The following is a 16808-nucleotide window of genomic DNA, read 5'->3' on the forward strand; positions in this document are numbered from 1 at the left end:
TGATGGATGATCAGCAATCTCGATGAGAAGATCAGGGCTCATTCCGAAGCGGATTCGAACCGGACCGATCTCCAGGAGCCTCGATCGCAAGCTCGACCCCATCATCAGCCCTCCGCTCGCCTTCAACCTGATCTTCGTCCCCGGCTGCACTCTCGATATCATCCCTGATCACATCCTCCTCCTCCATTTCTCCATCCCTCCTCCCACTCCCACCCCCGTCGGCAGAGGGCAACTCAACACCGCTCCCCAACTCCGGCACATCTTCGGTCTCCTCCCTTTCCCTTCCCACCGGAACCACCGGCTTCGGCTTCCAAATATTAGCATGCAACAGCCTCTTCCAATACGGAATCCTCTTGCCCTCCCTTTTCATCCTAATTAGTTCATTCCGACTTTTGTCTTTCAACTGAACATTGTTCCACCTCGCCAAGATCCTACTCTGCGTCCCATTCACCCCATGCCGTTTGAGGATCTCGGTGTAGACTTTGAACTTGGGTGCGACCTTTTTGTACCTTGCTAGCTCGTGTAGGCAGTCGAGCAGGCACTGGACTTCGGTGGGGGTCCAACGAGAACGTCCCGTCATGTTATGGCCTGTAACGTAGAGGTTGGATCGTTTGTAGGGTTCTACGCGAACCGATTGGCCTAATGGTTCGGTATGGGTGTTGCGACGGCGGCGCGACAAAGAGGGTTGGGGGGGATCTTCATCAAGTTCATCGACCTCATCGTCGAATTGGAGATCAGGGATTGAGGATGGATCAGCTTCTTCCTCCGCCCCCTGGCCCCTTGTTGAGTTCTCTGGATGGTAGGGTCCAATACGACGCTGTGGACGAGTATTCGAAGTGAGAAGAATAGCTGCTACATCACCATCCCTCCTCCTCCTCCTCCTCCTTCTGGCAATCGCATCAATGTTCCCTCCCTCCTCTCCATCCTCCCCGAGCAGGAGGGGCATGGCTTCATCGTCAGCTTCGGGTCGGCGGAAATGCAAAGTACCAGGTCGAGGTTTCCTAGCTGCAATAGCGGCATCGATTGCTGCACGACGGTTGAGGATAACACTGTTGTCGTCACCGAGGAAATTCTCGTCCGGTGTAGCACGGGTGGGGGCGAACTCAGCGTTGGTGGGATCAATGCGAATTCGTGCGGTGGCATCTGCGGATTGGGATTCGGATTCGTCGGAGCTAGCTTCTCCTTCTTCATGGAGTCTACCGGATGCTGTTGACAGGATGCGGGCTGAGGTACGATTTTCGCCATCAGGCAGACCTCTGCCGAGACCGATTGGGCCAGAATCCCCGCCGGTGGTGGTGCGAGTGACTCTTGCTGTGGTGGACGCAGGCTCTCCGTCGGCTGGATCCCTAGCATTTTTAAGCTGAGCTTTGGTTGGACTGAGCGATTCTTGCTTGAGCTGCAACTGTCTAGCTGCGCTCCTTGTCCCTCGTCTTCTGGCTGTCTGACGTTCGTACCCGTCGTCCTCCTCCTCCGGTTCCTCCTCTGCTACAGCTTCGCTTCCCGCACCCTGTTCCGCCTGCCCACTTGCAGCAGTCGATCTCACATTCCGCCTCGGCCTAGCGGAACCCTCCACGGCGTCACCCTCAACCACGCTCACCTCTGCCTGCCCCACTCTCTCCCTCGCCTTCCCTTTCCCTTTACTCTTTGCCCTGCTCGTCCTACCCTTTACCGTCTTCTCCAAGAACACATCCTCCTCTTCCTCCCCCTGCGAATCGAACCTCTCCTCTCTCACTCCGGCCTTACTTCCATCCAACAACCTCTGATTCTTCCTAGCCCGCGCCTCCGTGCGTCGCACGATTCGATTCTGACTATCAAACCCTAACCTATTGGCCTTCTCCTTCGCAGGGGAATCGAATGGTCCATCCCTACTCCTCCTTGGTTCGGCTGCAGCATCGGTACCGCTCTCTGAAACTTCTACCGCATCCGAAACCGATGCTGATGCTGAGTCAGCTACCCGTGTCGTGGTGCGACCAGAACTGTTCAACGCAGCCGATAACCTCGTGCTGAGCTTGCCACGTGGCGGACTTGATGCAATGTCCAAGTCAACACTTGTACTTGAAGCTGGCTCTCCTTCGTCGGTAGTTCCTTCCAGTAGCATCCGATCGAGTTCGCGAATCTTTTGGGTTTCGGTCAAGTCCATCTCTTCATCCTCCTCCTGCGTTCGAGGCTGGTTTCGAGCCAGCCCGACTCGGCTGGACTGCGGATCTTCGTCCAACATCTCATCCAACCATCCTACGAATTGCGATGCATACGGTTGCGAATCGCCACCACTTCTCTGCGTTGCCTTGGGCGTAGACTGACTTGGTCCGCCCGCATACATCGAATCCGCATCATCGTCCAACACCGAGCTCGACCCGACCACTGGCTCTGATGGATCAGAACTTACAAACGAACTATTCTCCCTCTCCAACCGATCAATGATCAGCGGTAACGTGGTCGAACGCATACCCCGATCCACTTCCCTCACCACATCATGTACGTATCCAGTGAGATCGGCGGCCATTCGACGAAAAGAAAAGGTGGTGCGCATGGTATTGATGTCGAAACCGAGTTGTTGTAGATCGGTTTGACGAACGTTAGCGAATGTTTCGTACCGTTGCACCATTCGTTCGATGTTTGCTTTCGACATTTTACGTTGTCGTTTGACCCTTTGCAATGAATGTCGAACTACGTCGCCACTCATCAGGTCGATCAGATGATCCGAAATGCTGCGCCGTGCAGCATCTTCGGTAATTTCGCCAGCTCTAACTTGCTCAATCGTCCTCTCGACCCTATGGATATAAATCTGAATACTCAGATCCAACAACATGCCCAACACCTCATCCGTCACCTCCCATCCACTCGGTAAAATCCATCTCAAAAACACTCTCCTAGCATCACTCAACTCCCCGACCCTCCTTAACCCCACGCGACTCACATCGGCACCCGTAATCTCCCTCCCTTCGTTCCTCCCATACAGCTTCGGATCCGTCGGAAGCTGCTGTACGTAGTGTACAAAGGTAGCACAGTTGGCCATCTTCATGGCTTCCTCCAACCCGTCCGGCCTTGGCTCCCCTGCAGCGGCTAAAGAACGAGTGACTTGTTCAATATCGATGAAATGATGCATGTATTGACCTTCAGCCAGCAGCTGGTTTGTCTTGTAGGATTCGAAAGGGATCCAATTGCGGAGCATTTCATCGAATGATTCGGGTCGCCATCCGCGCGGGGTGTAGAGATTCATGTAGAAGTGGAGGACGCCTTTGGCGGTGATGACTAGGGCTGCGCATCGTTCTTCGATGGTAGGGACATCGAGTCGACCATCGGGAAGCGAGAGGGAGGGTCGAAGTCGTTGGCCGGGACGAGCCATGGTGGTGTTTGCGATGGCTTCGGTTTCGGTTTCGGAGGGTGAAGTGTCGTTGAAATTGACGGTGGTGGTGGCGAGGGGGCGGCGGGTTTGACGCGTTGTTGAGGGGACTGTGGATATCTGGCTTCTTGCTGTGTGGAGCGAGCGAGATCCAGAGGCTTCGGAGTTGGCTGTGCGGGTTACAGGCGCACTTTGCCGGGAGCGACGGGAGGTTTGCGAGCGGCTGGAGATACTTGAACGACCAGCCTGGGCAGGTGCGGCAAGAGATGCTCTACTCGCTCTCTGCCCTTGTTGCTCTCGAAGACGGAAGCGATCTAGCGCGGTCTGGGTGGTGTCGAGATCAACTGGCTCGAGCAATGTGCGTCGGACTGGCCGCGGTGTAAGTTGCTCCAAGACAAGCATCTCATCGAGTGCCTCTTGGTCTAGATCCTCTTCGCTGATCGCGTTGTCACTCTCTTCTTGGAACCGTTGCCGTTGGTTGGACCGACGGGTGTTGGAGACCGTGTCGTTGGATTGGTCTGGATCGGAAGAGTCTGTGAGACTTGGGAAGCCAGGAGCGGACCTTGGCAAGATGAGGGTGGAACGTCGTTTGATGTCTTTGACGGGTCGAGTTCGCGAGGTGGAAGCGGAAGCTGCATTGGACGCGCGCGTCGCCCTCGCGCTGGAGACGATGGAGAACATGCTGGCTCTGTCCAGGGTGTTCGCTCAATCGACAGATAGCTGCCTAGAGTGAGTGCCGAGTTGGACTCTTCATGCTCTGGAGTATGACTGGGTTCAGAGGAGTGCCATGGCGATTTTGAGTACACTGCAATGCTGGTTGTGGTACGACGATGACAGCCGGAGCGCGTAGTTGCGGTTATACTGCCTCAGAGACCGTAAGGGCAGGACAGAAGGTAGGAGCGTATGTGCAGATGGTGGTGGATGATGAGAAGGGGTCCAAAGTGGAAGTGGAGTTCTTCGCTTGCAGCCACGCTTTCCAAAAAGTGACACCTGGGCCACACACACGCTCTCTCTTGGACGCGTGCTGGAAGCTGAGCACTTTCCCGACGCGTCTGAGACTTCCGAGCTCTCTCCCTGAAAGCGTCCCCACACATCCCTCCTTCGCGACCAGCCTCACCTCTTCACGAGGTCAAAGTACATGGCTCGCACAAACCTGTCACGAAACGAGCCACACAGTCGAAGCATAGGTGCAAGGAAACAAGAAGAATGTTACATAGATGGGAGGGAAATGACTCTAGTATTACAAGCGAGCAGCGATCAACAACTGCCAATGCCAGACAAGCGCTCCCGACTTGATACAGTCAGGGCGTCCAGGAAATCATAAAGAATCCTTTTGTGTGAGGCCTTTCACACCTCTATTCGGGACGGCTTAGGAAACCGAAGTGCAAGAGAAAGGACTGCCGACGCTTCCTGAGTGGTACGTGTCCCTGATCGAGATCGCACTCGCCCAAACACCCGCCACGCAGATGACCGCCGAAATGGCAATGATAGTCAGAGCAGTAACCATGCCCGACACCTTACGCCACGACTCTGTCCATCTTCCCTGATTCAAGTACAACCACATAACAGCACTCAGCCCGGTGAACAGTGACCAGAATAGCGCAGCCTCCAAACCAAGGAAGGAGGAGAAGAAGGGGATCAACTCGGCCAAAATGAAAGCCAGGACCCAGGTGACAGCGTTGATAAGGGTCCAGACGATCCAGCCAAGAGTAGTCGAGTTGTGGATGTGCTGAGGACGAGAGCGGAAGAAGATAATGTAGAGATGCTTGTTTGCGACTTGACCACTCTCGCAACCTGCGATGAGGATGGTGGGCAAGGCAAGACCATAAGCGATTCTGCTGGTGGTGTATGACAAGCTGTTCAGAGATGGCGAGGTGGTGTACTGGCCAAGGTTGTTGTAGATGACGCCACCGACGAGGAGGTAGAGGACAAGCTGGACACCGACGAGGAGGGAAAGACTCTTCTTGAAGTCGGTGGGTTTGCGCATCTCCGAGATGATGGGCAGGTAGCTTGGAATAGCACCGAAACTGACGAAAAGGTTGAGGACGTAGAGGAAGCCAGTGAGGAAATCGACCTTGACACCAGGAGCAGGACCAAAGGCAACGACCTTGATGGGTGGCGCATTGGCAGGAGCATTTTGGGGACCGGTGATGCCACTAGCAATCATAGCAAAGATTACGGCAACGACGATCGATGTGAAAGAAACAAAAGCCGAGATAGAGAAGAGCTTGTAGGATCGAGGCAGCGTGAACAAGAACGAGATGACTGCAAAAACGAAAGCAAGAGCAATAGCACACGAGTGCCATCCGAGGATGTAGAAGGCCTGTCCACCGAGCAAGACGTGGTTACCCTGCAAGAAAATGGAGAAGATCAACTGAGCAGCACCGAGGAAGCGAGCACCCCAAGGGCCGAACATGAGGAAACCGGCATCCTGAAGGTTCTGGACACCAGGGAAACGCATCTTGAGCCTCCAGTACTGGTAGCCAGTGTACCAGCAGATGTAGGCAAAGAGAAAGGTGAGCAGAATAAAGGGTACGACACCGAGCGAGACGGCTACAAGAGGGATGCTGAGAATGCCGAGTGCTATAGCGTAAGCGACCTGGTTGAAAAAGGCGCCCTTCCAACCGAGCGTCTTTGGGATGGCAGCATGGTCGTGAGCACGCTGCTGCTCCTCCTGAGCCTTGGTCACTTGTTCGATATCGCTGAGCTGAACGTTCTGTCCCTTCTCAGTAGTCTCGTACATTTGGGCTCCACGCTCGCCAAGGAGCTCGAAGAGGTAGCTGTCTTGCCACGACTTTGCTTGTTCTCCCGATGGGAAGAGGAAGGATTGACCGACGGGACGAGAAGATTCGGCTTTGCGTTCTGGTGAAGAGGATTTGCTTCTTCTTGAAGAGCTGTGTTGGCGTGCAACGGCGCTTGTGGTGGTGATGCTGTCGCTGCTCATGCGAGCAGGTGTTTCTTGAGCTGATGTTGCCATCTTGTAGTCTGTTGGTGATTGCGATGTATGAGCTACGGGGTTACGGTTGATACGATGCGGTGTTCGTGCGTAGCTGTGCAGCGTGAGAAGAAAGCTGAGCAAGTGAAAGGCTTGCAGCGAAAGCGGAACAGTCGAAACGGAAGCAAAGAGGATTAAAAGAGAACCTGAGTCACACGTGGGGAAAGCGGCCGTGATGTGCTCTTATCAAGGTTGAATAAAGTGTGCGCAGAGAAGGGTGGGGCAGATGGCGTGATGGTGAGAATAAACGAAGCTTGAAGCTTGAGCTTGCTCAGCGGGGAAGTGGGATGGAAGAGAAGAGGGAAGGAAGCAAGGGAAAGGAGTAGAAAACGGAGGTGAAGAGGAAAAGGTTAGGGGAAAGGGTCAAAGAAGCAAAGCAAGCTATACAGAATCAGAAAAGGCCTTCCTTTACCAATCTTCGTAACCACCGTGTGTGGGCAAGAAGACGGGGACACGACACGGAGCGACAGTCGACTGTGCTTTCAGTTGGAGGCACCGGTATGTCGTCTCCATCGCTACGGCAACAAGATTCCTGCGTGGCAAAAGGGTCCTTCAGATTTGTCTGATACGCTCGAAAGCGTTTGGAAGGGCAGTGGAGACCATGGTCGCGCTAGGGAAAGCAAGGTGGGCTAACCTATGACCAAGCCTCTATGATGCACCTCTAGTTGCATTGGCTCCAGCATTCCCGTTGCTTCTGCATCAACGAGCATCTCTGGTCTGGTCAGGTGAGCTCGCCTTTCTTTGAAGCACACCCCGCCCTCGAAGCATGGTTTCCATTGCCGGTCTTGGGCCTTGGACTGTTCTTCTGACTGAATGCGACCTTTGAAGGATCAGAGTTGAGGATCGCCTCAGCAGCAGTGTAACTCGAAGCTAAAGACGTCGAGTTCCGCATTTTCCTCTGCTGACCGCCTTTGTCTTGCAAAGTGATTTTATTTGATTTTATTTGATTTTATTTTATTTGATTTGATTTGATTTGATTTGATTTGATTTGATTTGATTTGATTTGATTTGATTTGATTTGATTTGATTTGATTTGATTTGATTTGATTTGATTTGATTTGATTTGATTTGATTTGATTTGATTTGATTTGATTTGATTTGATTTGATTTGATTTGATTTGATTTGATTTGATTTGATTTGATTTGATTTGATTTGATTTTATATCTGATTTAATTTGATTTGATTTTATGATCTTTTATCTATTTTCGAAGCTTCAAGTCGCAAGGGCAAAAAGACTCTTCGGACAATTTTGTGTTTTTAAGGGGAAGAGCCTCGGCAAAAAGGGAATTCCACACGATACGTAAGCAACGTCACATGCCCGCGAAGAGCAAGAAGGAAGCTGGAATAAACTCCCTTTGGTAGAGTAGGTTGGCGGCGCATGACGCACATCTTTGGCACCCAACCGAGATTCAAAGACGCTAGTCAACGGGCCGACTGTTCCTATCGATTCCAGTGTCCCTCTTCGGCGGCGATGAGAACGAGGGCGGTGGTGGGACTTTGCCAGGTTGCAAACGAAAGAGAAGTGGGCAAACAACAATAGAGTGTGTCCCCCCGTTTCCTTTCCATCATCAGTTTTGGTGGAAACACTTGATTGGCTGCTACCTCTTCCAGTGACTCGTGACTGCTATCAGTTGCATCTCAATGTCTGATCATGTTGCAAGACTCAAACCGGCCCCTTGCTGTTACTGTGTCGACCAACAAGCATTCTACTATTCGCGTGAGGAGAGTAAGAACGGCTGTCCGTCGGGAAAAGGAACAAGCGGCACACGTCACTCGCTTTGCGTTGGAAAAGAAAGCGGCAAAAAAGCAGCGGCGCGGCGGGCGGCAATCAGAGCGGCTTTGATTTTCGGGGGATTAGGAAAATTTTCTTTTCTTTTGGTCGGCTGACCTCGAAGAAAAAAAAAAAAAAAGAAAAAAAAAAAAAAAGAAAAGAAAGAAAAGAAAAGAAAGAAAAGAAAAGAAAGAAAAGAAAGAAAAGAAAGAAAGGGCTGCCACGAGTCAAGAACAATTTTGGAGAACCCACCAACCACAAAACGCTTTCTTACCAGCGTCTGTTGGTTGCCAAGTTTTGGGATGCAAAATCCGACGGAGCTGCAAACCTCATCTTCTGCTGCTCACTTTCTTCTTGGCTGCCACCAAGAGAGGAGTTGGAGCGACCAGCACAACTTTCCTTTCGCCCCCCTTGCCCAGAGTCGGATCGTCTTCACACTTGCCCGATCTTGACATCGGAGATCAAGTCACGCCTTGCCCAGGGAATCAAACAGACACACTTTTACCAAGCGGCACAGACATCCATCGTTGCAGCGGTATCTACCCCACAGCGGGGTAAAGCATGCTTCTTTCGTTGTATCCGATGAAGAGTGCATGTGGTCTTGTGGGGTAGATCACCAATCGTATGGTGCGCGTTCAACGTGGACATTACCGAGATCGACGAGGTATGAAGCGGAAGCGTCGACCCAAATTTCCAGAGGTTCAAGCCGAAGCCTGGTGACCGTTTAGACCGGCGGGATCGAACCAAACTTCCCGATCCCTCTGCTAAAAGAGCTGACCCGATCAATTCACCTGTCCGATTCAGCTCAGTTGCCGCCCGTCAAACCCTATTTGACCGAAGTTATCCCCAAACCCGAACTTCTCCTTGTCCTTCCCGACCCCAGTCGCCGAACCAATACGCTTTGGTCGTTAAGCCTCTTTCCTTCTGCATTTGACAGATGAGAGTGGCGTACATGAACAGACGTGGGTGGTGTGGCGCTTGATACCCCGCAACGTGCACACCATGGCTCAAGGGTAAAGTGAGGCAATCTGGGGTACACATAGATTGCCGTTTCTTGTGCACGGATCAACTTGAGTGCTAGCTTGATCGATTCCATCCTCCAAGGTCCCTATGCTTGTTCGGTCTCTCAGTCCACTGCTTCTTCCTGTCCAATGCCTCTCACATCAACGACTGGAAGTCCTGACTCGAACACTTGCTCAGTGTCTCACAATGATGAACTAACCACAGAGCACAAAAGAGACAAAGACTATCTGAATGAATTAGAGATGCATTGCAGTAAGCGAAAGCTGTTACACCCCGATCAGCTTCTTAGCCATCGAAATCTTATACATCGGCTGCCACCAGATCTGAATCTCATCAATCGACGAAATACATGCCAGTGCCGTCGCCCACCCTGGCCCAGCAAACCCTTCTCCGGCCACACGACCATGCGCTGGCAGCACCAACCCAGGTGATCTCTCATCCTGATTGCTGATCGCTTCTGGTGGACGCAAAGGCCAAGGTGTATGCTTGCGATACCCCATTGGCGGTGGACGCCACGGCACTGCGCTCCTACCCGGATCATCGATAAAGGCTCGCCAGGTGACTTGACCACGAGGAATGTTTGGATCGCCCAATACTTTAACTGCTTCCAACACTCTTGCCCCTACTCGGGCTGCACTGCGGCGACTGATGCGGGTCTGTTCGTACATGTCGTCGCTCGAGAGAAGTGGTTCGGCGGGCCAAGCAAGGACGCGTTCGTCAGGTTCAAAGTCGAGTGAAGTGAGTTGACGAGCACGAATGTATAGCAGTTCGATGCCATGCGGACCGTACGTCATGCTGTAGAGTCCTTCGATGGCGTCCCAGTCGAAATCTGGATGTGCTGGGTCGTAGTATGCCGGTGGAGCGATGTGCTGGTAGATGACTGGATCTGTTGAGGTAGATGCTGTTGCGCTAGTGCTGATTCCCGGCCCGAAAGACGACAGAGAGGGCAAAATAGTGCTGCTTGCCTCGGAAGCAGGTTGTTTGAGCGCAGGCTTGCTCAGCAACGAGCTGCGATCAGGATTGCGAATAGGAAAGAATCTCGGCCCGGACTCCAACGCATGCGCCTCAATCGGCCAAGGACGATACGGTGGTGAAGGAGTCATAGTCAACGAGTCAATCGTCAGATGCTTGCCTTCAAGAAGCAACCCATCTTCGCTCCGCACCGTTGCAAAGATGTTGGATCTTCCGATCTGCTTCTGACCGAGCCGACTCCAAGGTGGAGAGCGGACCGCAGGTAGCAAGGCGGGTGGAGGAAAGATGGTAGGTGGTAGAGGCATGATGATGGAAGGCGGCGATCTGAATGCTTCATTGCGCTGTTCTGCACCGATGTACGGCTGGTGAGGAGAAAGTGAGACTTGTACTCTATCATCTTCCTGCACCTCGTCAGAGCGTGTCGATACAGCGCCAGAAAGAGGGTGGATTCGATGTTGCAGATTGCCGACTATGTGTCGATGTGGACCAAGTATGAGTCTGCGTAGATTGGTGTGAGCTGCATCGTCTTCTTCCAAATTGAAGCCAAAGTTGAAGAAGGCAGGCGCCTCGGCTGCTCTTCGTAGGACGCGATCGATCTCTTCAGCTTCATTCTCGTCCAAGTCAAGTTCTTCTCCGTGTTCGCTTCCGTCATCGTCCATATCTACGTCGCCACCATTGTTGCCTAGGGACAAGCGTCCGCTACGGTTGTGAGGATTAAGACTTCGCAGCCACGACTGGCTTAAAATGTGAGCTCGAAGGTCGGTCCCTGCAGCCATCTTGCTCAAATCCGACGTCAGGTCTGCAGAGGCAGAGGATGAGGCCGGGTTTTTTGGTGCCGCAGTACCAAGCTGGGCATCACGCCAGCTAAAGTGCCACAGATTCTCCGTACGGATTCCTGGCTCGCAAAGATCGGTGCGGATTTGGGTCAGGCTGCGACGAAGGATGGTGCCTTGACCAATAATAGCTGCGTTGCTAGGCATCGGAAAGCCGGTAACTTGAGACCATCGCTCCATGTCACTATCGAGCCCTTGTAGACGGTTGGTCGGATAAACTCGTTGACAGACAATGGAGGGCGACTTCCGTTTGATGCCAGTAGACCCTGAGGAAGCTTGATGAGACATAGCTTCTGCTGTCGCCAAGGCGCCCGAGGTTGTTTTCTGGGAAGATGCTTCGGTGCGTTCCTCGTCATAGTAGGCGAAGTGCATGTCTAAGATGATTCTGACGGCCATGCCAAAGAACGGCACATCTGAGGCCCACCAACCCAGCAGTGGCTCGCATGGTCTAACGAAGTGGATGTAGACTTGGTACAGGGATGAGGCGCCGTCAAAGTAGTCAAGATCAAGCTCGCCAAGCGGCTTTGCTGATAACATCCAGGCTGCAACTTCGTCGTCGGCCTCTTCAATATACTCGTTTCGGGTTGGCCAGGCAGGTGGATGGATGACGTCCGCTTGCAAACCGAAATCGGGATGCCATAGCGGGAGGGAAGATTCGAGCGGATGAATGTGTGGACCCTGAACGGGAGGACTCAAAGAGTGAATAGCATGGTGGACGAATTGCTTCCATAATACATCTAGTAAGGCAACCTGACGTATCCTCGTGCTTGTTGCTGCTGTTTGAGCCAGCGAAGCAGCATCGAGGTAAAAGAAGATGTCGAGAAGTACTTCATGAGGTAGTTGCTCAATGGCACTGAGTTCGCCGATCTGCGCCATCATTGTTGAGCTTTTGCTGCTGGATGATGCTCTCTTATCCAGCCACGGTCCATGTGGGGAAGTGCCAATCGTCGAAGATAGTGAGGATCCGCCTACTTTATCGTTGAAACGGGCCCATGCAGCGCTTTCAAGGGTCCATTTGCTGCTAACTTGCGGTTGGCAGGTACCGGGTGAGGCCTTCAAAGGCGGTCGTGCTGTTGTAAGGAGATGAATGGACGATGATGGTGTGAGGACGATATCGTCTGCGAATGGCGACTCACGTGAATTGACCGTCGGACCATCGGATGAGCAGAGCAAGACCCTAACTGATTCGGTTATGCGTATCTCGTAATGTGAGCCTCAAAAGCGAGGTAACTGGTTCTGGCGTCTGTGCGTCTTTCCTCAAGCCCCATTTTCAATTCTGTGAGAGCATACGTACGCCGGTAACATGGTTCACAGACCCTATTGGAAAGCTCACACTTGCTCCTCCGACATATCATCTGATGCGGAGAGGCGTTAGAAGCGTTGCCCTGATACGAGCTGCAGAGATAAAATGTGGAGCATTTCTTTGATTACGTTTGACGTGCATCGCCGAATTTATCTGCAAGAGGCCGATCTCGATGATGAGGTGATTGAAAGGCGGCGGATGGATATCGGGAAGCAGCAACAACATCGGGATGAATAACACCCGATTTCAGGGGGAACAGGAGATAGTTAGGCTCGCGTCAGGCAAGAAAGAAGACCTTTGGCTCGGGAAAGAGTGAAGGGAAAAGAAAGCAATTGCAGGCGAGGACGGCTTGCTTCGGGCGGATGTCTCCGTAACGTAACGTTAACGTTGCGATGTGCTGATGAGATGCTGTTTCGTGTGTTTTTGTATGTCTTTTTCGGATTCGGATTCGACGGCCGTTTATCACCACGCGGGAAATGACGGTAAAAAGGAAGGGAAAAGGAAGGGAAAAGAAAGTGTTTTTGTTGGGCTGTCATCCAAGCATGATGCTGCGCTGTGCTGTGCTGACCGTTCTCGCCCTGATCTCGCGGATTTTTTCTTGAGATATAGATTTTAAACCCTGAGCTGAGCGCGGTAAGCTGATGGAAGCAAGAGACAGAAGAAATCGATTTCTTCGACCCGCGATTTTTGGTTCAGGATCGGGAGGCTCAGTAAGTTCAATAATTGCTTGACCGTGCCACTTGAGAACGACTCGCAACGCAACACAACGCAACGTGTGACCTGAATTTAACCGACAAAGCTCCTGACATCTTTCCGGCCTTCTACCATCATCATCATCATCATCATCATCGTCCTCCTCCTCCTCCTCCTCCTCCTTTCTCTCCTTGCTTATAGCTCGGAGATCCCGCCACACTTACACATTACATACTAGACACAATGATCTCTGGTCTTTTGTCACGATCGTCGGTCGCCCCCGCTAGGGTGAGTGCCTCATCCCATTCTAACTGTCACAAAACGCAAACAACTTAGTTCTCCGTGGAAGGCCACCCATCGTCGGCCTAGCACAGCAGTACTGACTCTCATATCTCTGTGCTTTTGCGTCTGCTTCGCTTCTTCCCGTCCAACAGGCTTTCCAGGCTTCGACACTCCCCCGCGTCGTCTCGGCCCTCCCCCGTGTTCAGAGCCGTGGCCTCGCCACTGGTGCTGACCCATACGATGTCGTCGTCATCGGCGGTGGTCCGGGTGGCTACGTCGCCGCCATCAAGGCCGCTCAGCTCGGTCTCAAGACCGCCTGTGTCGAGAAGCGTGGCGCTCTCGGAGGTACCTGCCTCAACGTCGGTTGCATCCCTTCCAAGGCCATGTTGAACAACTCGCACCTCTACCACCAGGCCCAGCACGACTTCAAGAGCCGTGGTATCGATGTCGGCTCCGTCTCACTCAACCTCGATACCATGCTCAAAGCCAAGTCCAGCGCCGTCACCGGTCTCACAAAGGGTGTCGAGGGTCTTTTCAAGAAGAACAAGGTCGACTACCTCAAGGGTACCGGTAGTTTCAGCAGCCCCACCACTGTCAAGGTCGCTCTCAACGACGGCGGCGAGACCGAGGTTGAGGCCAAGAACATCATCATTGCCACTGGTTCCGAGGTCACCCCCTTCCCCGGTATCGAGATCGACGAGAAACAGATTGTCAGCTCCACTGGTGCTCTTGAGCTCCAGAAGGTCCCCGAGAAGATGATTGTCATCGGTGCCGGTGTTATCGGTCTCGAGATGGGCAGTGTCTGGAGCCGTCTCGGTGCCAAGGTCGAGGTTGTCGAGTTCTTGCAGACCGTCGGTGGTGCCGGTATCGACGGTGAGATCGCAAAGAGCTTCAAGAAGACCCTTGAGAAGCAGGGCATCAAGTTCCGTATGGGCACCAAGGTCGTTGACGCCGAGAAGAAGGACGGCAAGGTCACGCTCAATGTCGAGGATGCTAAGAGCGGCGAGAAGACTCAGCTGGATGCCGATGTCGTCCTTGTTTCCATTGGTCGACGACCCGTCACCAGCGGTCTCAACCTTGAGGCTGTCGGAATCGAGAAGGACGAGCGCGGACGCATCGTTGTCGATGACCAGTACAACACCACCTGCAAGGGTGTCAAGTGCATTGGTGACGCCACTTTCGGACCCATGCTTGCGCACAAGGCCGAGGAGGAGGGTATCGCTGCTGTCGAGATCATCAAGGCTGGTCATGGACACGTCAACTACGCTGCCATCCCCGCTGTCGTCTACACCCACCCCGAGGTGGCTTGGGTCGGAAAGAACGAGGAGGAGCTCAAGCAGGAGGGTGTGGAGTACAAGGTGGGCAAGTTCCCCTTCCTTGCCAACTCGCGTGCCAAGACTAACGCCGATGCCGACGGTATCGTCAAGTTCCTCGTCGAGAAGGAGACCGACAAGGTTCTCGGTGTTCACATCATCGGCCCTAACGCCGGTGAGATGATTGCTTCGGCAGTTCTTGCCATCGAGTACCAGGCTTCGGCAGAGGACATTGCACGAACCTGCCACGCCCATCCTACTCTCTCGGAGGCCTTCAAGGAGGCTGCCATGGCTTCGTACTCCAAGGCCATCCACTTCTAAATGTAACTTGCCCATCTCGTCCCACTCGCCTCGATGCGATCCCCATGTACTGTATAGATTGACGGCTCGTTTCTGTCAAGAAAACCTTTGCAATCTGCTTCGTGCCAGTTTGTTGTGCTTTCAATCGAGTCGACATGAGGATTTGAATGCGTCGGAATGGCGCGACAGATGCCTTTCTATGGTTGCAGTTGTTTCTGTTTATCAGATCGCAGGGCCGCACAAGCTGCACGCAAATTCCGAGTCGTGCGAATGGAAGGTGCGCTCGTTTCAATGGTGGGCGAAGGCACGTGACCTGAGTCGTGTCACTTGATATTGCTCATCACATCTCCTGTCTCTCTCGTTGCTTCTTCTCCATCATCTTCTCTCCTTTGCGCAAGCCTCCTGGCTGCGCTTCGTCAAGTTCACCCCCCCCCCTTCCCTCCCTTACCTTCTCACGATTGTTCATGCTTCTCACGTTTCTCTTTTGTACTTGGTTCTCACGCGCATTCCGCCTCGCTCTCACGCGGCGCTCGACCGGCCGTGCCTCTTACGGCCACGGCTGGGAGCCCGCAAGCGACTCACCTGAGTTAGGCAATTTAACATTCTGACACAGACTTCAGGCACGTGAGACAAGTCACCGTTGAAGTTCATCGACGACAGATTTCTAACTGGAGAACAGAAGACGCTCTGCAGGAAGCTCTGTGCAGCGTTTGAACCTTGCATGATCAATGAACGCTTCTGACGGCAAAAGTCTTGTGACATCTGTTGAATGCATCCTAGCATCCATCTGTAGTTTCTCGGTCTACGTCGGCAATAGTTGTGATGAGAAGATTGTCTGTGCTAGCCGTCGTGACGTTTAGAGCTCGTAGACCAACAGAAAGGGCGACCAAAGCAGGACCCTTGTTCATTTGCACAAGCTCAGAGTTCTAATGGGAAACAGCTTTGCACAAGAGCTAGACGGTCTCGGCTAAGTTTTGATAGGTCCCTTGTCTGTCTGTCTGCGACAGTTGAGAAAAGAGCGAATCAGAGGCTTGCCCAGCCAGCGTGTTCTGTCGCCGCTGCTGCTGACGTTGGTGTGTGCTATTTCAAGCGTCAATCTTGACCACGCTGGGCCACTGTCAAGCCATCACTTGACTGTAGATTTGACTGAGCAGAGCGCGACACAAGCCAAATGCAAAATGCAAAATGCGAAATGCAAATTTAACTTGGCCAGGGCCCCGCTGCTTGGGCTGCTTCTTTTTCAAACAGGACGCCGCACGCCGCTAATTTTACTCGTCAAGCAAAGAAGGCTTTGTCGCCGCTCCTGCCGTAGAAGTGCATCGGCGCCTCTCACTCGCTCATACTCTTCTGGAATCAGGTCGATCCGTGACACTGGCTCGCACCCTCCATACTTTCTCTTCTTCATCCTCCTCCCATCAACTAACTCTCTCTCTCCATTAACATCGCAAAACAAACCGTCCGGCACGTCACCTTTTCGGCACGCTCCCTACATTCTTCCTCCCAGCACCGCAGCCTCGGCATATCCGATCGAGACTAGCGCACACATACTTACCATCTCCACACGCCTTCAGTACGACCTGCTTGTGTCGTATCGGTGCTTCAGGATCGACAGCGTCAAACACAACCCGCCTCGCCACATCCATCTTAGTTCTCACGGTCAAAAAGCACACATTTCGCCGCTCAGGACCTTTGGACCGCTCAATCGCTTCCTACGACTCGCACTGCTGGCTTTGGCGCACTGGCGATCTCACGGCTCATCGTCCCACACTTCATTTGCTCACTTCCCAATGAAGAACTTTGTGCGCAACTAAAAGGTTCCACTTTGCACCACAGTGGAGCAAAGGGCTCGACTGCTTGCTATCCTAGCAGCTCTTCAACCCCCGGCAGCTTGCCCATCTCCAAGTCTCTCGATCGAGCTCACTCCTGAGCTTGCTCTCATCTTATCTTCATTCCGTGGCTGCAAACACTTTTCGTTTGGC

At 52.9% G+C, this 16808-nt stretch overlaps 4 protein-coding genes across 4 annotated transcripts; 1 reads left to right on the top strand and 3 right to left on the bottom strand.

Moving 5' to 3' along the window:
• Nucleotides 1–31: 31 nt before the first annotated feature.
• On the bottom strand, nucleotides 32–4024 carry UHO2_01539 (uncharacterized protein; the record flags this gene model as incomplete). Its single annotated transcript, XM_041554006.1, has 1 exon — nucleotides 32–4024. The coding sequence occupies one exon, from the start codon at nucleotides 4022–4024 to the stop codon at nucleotides 32–34; it is 3993 nt and encodes a 1330-aa protein (XP_041409940.1).
• A 688-nt stretch (nucleotides 4025–4712) lies between these two features.
• Nucleotides 4713–6320, bottom strand: UHO2_01540 (uncharacterized protein; the record flags this gene model as incomplete). The annotated part of the gene is made up of 1 exon (XM_041554007.1): nucleotides 4713–6320. One exon carries the CDS (start codon nucleotides 6318–6320, stop codon nucleotides 4713–4715), a length of 1608 nt encoding a protein of 535 aa, XP_041409941.1.
• Nucleotides 6321–9399: 3079 nt separating this feature from the next.
• UHO2_01541 (uncharacterized protein) lies at nucleotides 9400–11817 on the bottom strand (the record flags this gene model as incomplete). Its single annotated transcript, XM_041554008.1, has 1 exon — nucleotides 9400–11817. The coding sequence occupies one exon, from the start codon at nucleotides 11815–11817 to the stop codon at nucleotides 9400–9402; it is 2418 nt and encodes an 805-aa protein (XP_041409942.1).
• A 1360-nt stretch (nucleotides 11818–13177) lies between these two features.
• Nucleotides 13178–14850, top strand: UHO2_01542 (putative LPD1 - dihydrolipoamide dehydrogenase precursor; the record flags this gene model as incomplete). The annotated part of the gene is made up of 2 exons (XM_041554009.1): nucleotides 13178–13222; nucleotides 13369–14850. The coding sequence occupies 2 exons, from the start codon at nucleotides 13178–13180 to the stop codon at nucleotides 14848–14850; spliced, it is 1527 nt and encodes a 508-aa protein (XP_041409943.1).
• Nucleotides 14851–16808: the final 1958 nt, after the last annotated feature.

This window comes from Ustilago hordei (genome assembly GCF_900519145.1).
Source record: "Ustilago hordei strain Uho2 genome assembly, contig: UHO2_contig_02, whole genome shotgun sequence".
NCBI lineage: Eukaryota > Fungi > Basidiomycota > Ustilaginomycetes > Ustilaginales > Ustilaginaceae > Ustilago > Ustilago hordei.